This window comes from Macrobrachium rosenbergii, chromosome 14 (genome assembly GCF_040412425.1).
Source record: "Macrobrachium rosenbergii isolate ZJJX-2024 chromosome 14, ASM4041242v1, whole genome shotgun sequence".
NCBI classification, from domain to species: domain Eukaryota; kingdom Metazoa; phylum Arthropoda; class Malacostraca; order Decapoda; family Palaemonidae; genus Macrobrachium; species Macrobrachium rosenbergii.
This window is the reverse complement of record NC_089754.1, coordinates 43,034,771-43,039,132: the sequence shown is the minus strand read 5'-3', so window position 1 is coordinate 43,039,132 and position 4,362 is coordinate 43,034,771. Positions and strand designations below refer to the sequence as shown.

Genomic DNA, 4,362 nt, shown 5'->3' with positions numbered 1-4,362 from the left:
AGAAATAAGGAGATAAAAAGGGAGTTTTAGAAAAATATGCACTCGAATATTATCTCGAATATTATTGCCATTGACGTTCGAGAAGCAGCTTAGCGTGAAATGCGCCGCCGACGTTTTGCATTGTGACGGGGGTAAATCACGGCCTGCCTCTCGTTACGCGGACTGGTAAACAACAAACACACAGGCAAAAACAAACAAACAAGAAAATGAGGAGACAGTCGGACGAAAGAATAAGCAGGTAAACCAGTAACAGAACTAGCAGACGAACAGAGAGATAACACAGCAATGAATGTTATATATATATTTATACATATATATATATATATATATATATATATATATATATATATATATATATATATATATACATATATATATGTGTGTATGTGTGTGTGTAAGTGTGTATTTATATGTTTATACACAGATATACATACATATATATATTTATATATATACATATATATATACATATACATATATATATATATATATATATATATATATATATATATATATATATATGTAGAGTGTGTGTGTGTTTCTATGTGAGCATGTATACAAGTATACATCACTGATTCAGCAGTTCAAGAATGAACACGTCAGCGACAGTTGTGAAAAAGCAAAAAATACAACCGCAGACGAGATGACATGAAATAAAATCAAATAAATTGAAAAAAAAAAATCCACTGATAACACGAAACGCGAAAAATAAAATAAAAATAAAATAAAAGAGGAAAGAAAAAAAACCAACCTGAAACTCTTTTGTGACATCATTTTCTCTACTGTACATCAGACAAACATCATTACAAACAAGATTTGACAGCGGGATGACGCGCGCTAAATGCAAAATCCAATGTCACCGGTTTAATGGAGCTCCAACGACCTCCGACAAATAACAAGAGATGGCGTATCGAAACAACGTCCACGCGGGAAATAATAATGATCATAATAACGAGGAATAACCGATTCAAACGACGTGAAAATAATGATGTTGTTGTTATTATTTTTATTACTATTATTATTATTATTATTATTATTATTATTATTACTATTATTATTATTATTATTATTATTATTACACGTGTACACATTTTACTGGTATAAGCGGGAGTAAAAGTTCATTACTTTGCCAGACGAGTAAACTGCTGTAAAATTTAATGGCCATATGTGAAATAAGACAAAAATTCAACCAGTAAAAGAGAATAATGAAAATTAAAACCCCACTGTTACCACTGATTACTTTGAATATATATATATATATATATATATATATATATATATATATATATATCTATATATAATTTATATATATTTACATACATATATATATATGTATATATATATGTATATATATCATGGACAACTGTATACCATGTATTTACATTTGATCATCCTAATGGTACATAAAAGGGAAGACTAATTAAAACACGACTTCACCGAAATCATTTCCTTTCTGCCTAGAAAATTTACGATTCAAAATATATAAAAAGAGAAACATGTACGTTTGAAACTCTTCCAAAGGACAGAGAGAGAGAGAGAGAGAGAGAGAGAGAGAGAGAGAGAGAGAGAGAGAGAGAGAGAGAAAGAAAGGCGAGACACGTAAGGGATCAATCAAGGGATGATTCAAACTCGACCGGCAGGGCAGCAGCAATAAGCAGGATTTGGGAGCCGACCTATTATATGGCTACAACGCTTCGGTAACCCACTTCCGGTTTCTCACGCCAAAGCCGGGGGAGGGGGCGTGGATGGGGGAGGGGGATTGTGACGGTGGTGACGCACGGACACTTTAAAAGAGCTCCTGTCGAAATAGGCCCAATATAAATATAAACATGTAGGCATTTCTGAAACTCTCTGAACAATGCATGAGTTATTCGTCTCAAGGCATTTAGGTCAACGCAAACTTGATTAGCAATGATAGAGTCATGTAAATAATAATTAATATATATATATATATATATATATATATATATATATATATATATATATATATATATATATATAATATATATATATATATATATATATATATATATATATAATATATAAACATATATGTGTATATATAAATAAATATATATATATATATATATAAATATATATATATATATATATATATATATATTATATATATATATATGTATGTGGATTACTAGCAAAATGGCGTTGCTGGATCTTCCAAAGGGCGCCAGCAAGCCACCCGACCAGCAGCCATAAGCCATACACACCTTCGGCGGGAACGGATCACTGAGAACGTCTTGACCCTTCTTCCTTCCAAACAGCCCCGCACAAAACCGCGCCGCCTCCAGGGAGGTCCCGGACGTCATCACATTTCCTGAAAAGGCCCCAGTTTTTGTCGGCCCTTTTTGTCCAATAAATTTGTATTTTCCCTTTTGATGTGTCGGATTCGGTGCGAGTGTCAGGGAGTGAAGAATACGAGACGCACACAGGGAAGAATGGGGTAGGAAAGGAAGATGACTTGGGAAGATAAAAGGGGAGAGAGAGAGAGAGAGAGAGAGAGAGAGAGAGAGAGAGAGAGAGGAACACGAAGAAAAGATGCCTCGGGGAGAAAGCTAACATGATCTCAACAAAAGCAGAAAAGGCAAAAGACGGGAAAGAGATACAAAAAAATAATATGATCCGCAAAAAGACGCGTCCAGCGAATTCTCAGATTAAATTAATATGAGGCTTATGGAAATGCAATGGTCTTGAATGGTGGAGCCATGGAGGAGAAGAAGAAGAAGAAGAAGAAGAAGAAGAAGAAGAAAGAAGAAGGAGGAGGAGGAGGAGGAGGAGGAGAAGGAGAAGAATCAGCGACAGGAGTAGGCAGGAGGTGATTTCCTCCCTCTTCCTTCCCATGGAACGGTGATTGCATTTGGAGACTCCCCCTATGAAAAACCGCATCGCCTTTAACACCTTCCTTAGAAAGTAACGTTTCACGATGTGGACCCATCCAGGGGCATCCCCCTTCCCCTCCCCTAAATAAAAAGAGAGTGGTATACTTCCGCCTCCTCTACTCAGTCCTTCAAAGTGATCTTCGTTTTATCATTTCTCAATTCTTCATCGACATTTCCGATAGATGATGATGATGATGATGATGGTGGGGATGAGTTGGGTGGTGGGATGTTGGAGTTGGAGATGGGTGGGTGGAGGGGTTGGGGGGGTTAGGATGAGGGAGAAGAGATGGGTGAAGGTACGTCGTTGGAGAAGAGTCGATAACTAACATGGCAGAAGTTTTAATGGAGCAGGGCTCGAACGGGAAGTTAGATGGTTTCAGTCGAAGGTGCAATGGAATTATTCAGCAGCCTCAGTACCGATCAATCGTTAGATGCATTTTTTCTTCTTTTTTTTCTTTTTAGCGGAGCCTCGCTTCGGTGCGAGGTCCTTCCTCCTTCGTCTGTGTGACGTTGCCTTAGTCTAATTGTATTTTTCCTCACTCTTCTTTAATATTTTATACATTAGAAGAGACAATGAAATGTCTCCCCCCTCTTTCGTGAGAATGTCTCACTTCTTCGCTGGAATGTCTCTTCTTCACGAACTCCAACCGTTTTCTCTTCATTGCAAAAATCTCTCTATCCTGCTAAAAATTTTTTCATCAACTTTGAAATGAGTCATCTCTGTTCAAATACCCAACTACTTAAGTATCTCTCCACATTGACAAGCCCCAGTTCTTCGTTACAAATGTCTTTTTCTTTGTGGAAAAGGTCTCGTTTAAAACGAAATCTCTCTGTTTATCGTTAAAATGTCTCTCCTTCGCTAAATGGCCTCTCTCCTTTAAAACACTTTCCTTCTTTAAAATATTCCTCATTTATCAAATTCGCGTTTCTAATGGTAATGCCTCTCTCTTCAATGTTGGTTTTCGTAATTGAAATGTCTATTTTGCTTAGAGTGTCTAACTTTCATTTACGGACGCCTTTTTTGCATCCCAGCAAAGTTTTCCCATTATTTTTAAGAGAAAATTACTACTACTATTACTACTACTATAAAACACCCACTACCTTATTTGTCTTTTATAATTATCACCATGACGACATACGCGTAGAGCAAAAGCCCAAACATTTCTACTTTCGTAATGATGTAGTATATAAGCATCTTCGCCTGGATAATACGCACATTTAATGACTGTGATCCACGGACAGTATGTAAGAGGAGAATTAATGCTTAGAGGGTTTAAAAGAAAACAAGTAAAAAAGGCGCTGAAGTTTCTTCGGCGCAATCGAGTTTTCTCTACAGCCGATACAGTGTACAATCAAGGCCACCGAAAATAGATCTATCTTTCGGTGGTCTCGGTATAATGCTTGTATGGGCCGCGGCCCATGAAACTTTAACCAAGACCCGGTGGTGGGTTATCCTATATCGTTGCCA

The 4,362-nt window shown here is 36.7% G+C and overlaps 1 protein-coding gene across 1 annotated transcript in view; it reads left to right on the top strand.

Moving 5' to 3' along the window:
• The first annotated feature begins 2,699 nt into the window (after positions 1-2,699).
• The window catches only part of LOC136845541 (uncharacterized), a 9,078-nt gene continuing 7,415 nt past the window's right edge, over positions 2,700-4,362 (top strand). The window contains exons 1-2 of the mRNA XM_067115722.1: positions 2,700-2,823; positions 3,077-3,139. Coding sequence (XP_066971823.1) covers positions 2,700-2,823; positions 3,077-3,139 — 187 coding nt within the window. The remainder of the gene's footprint in view (positions 2,824-3,076; positions 3,140-4,362) is intronic.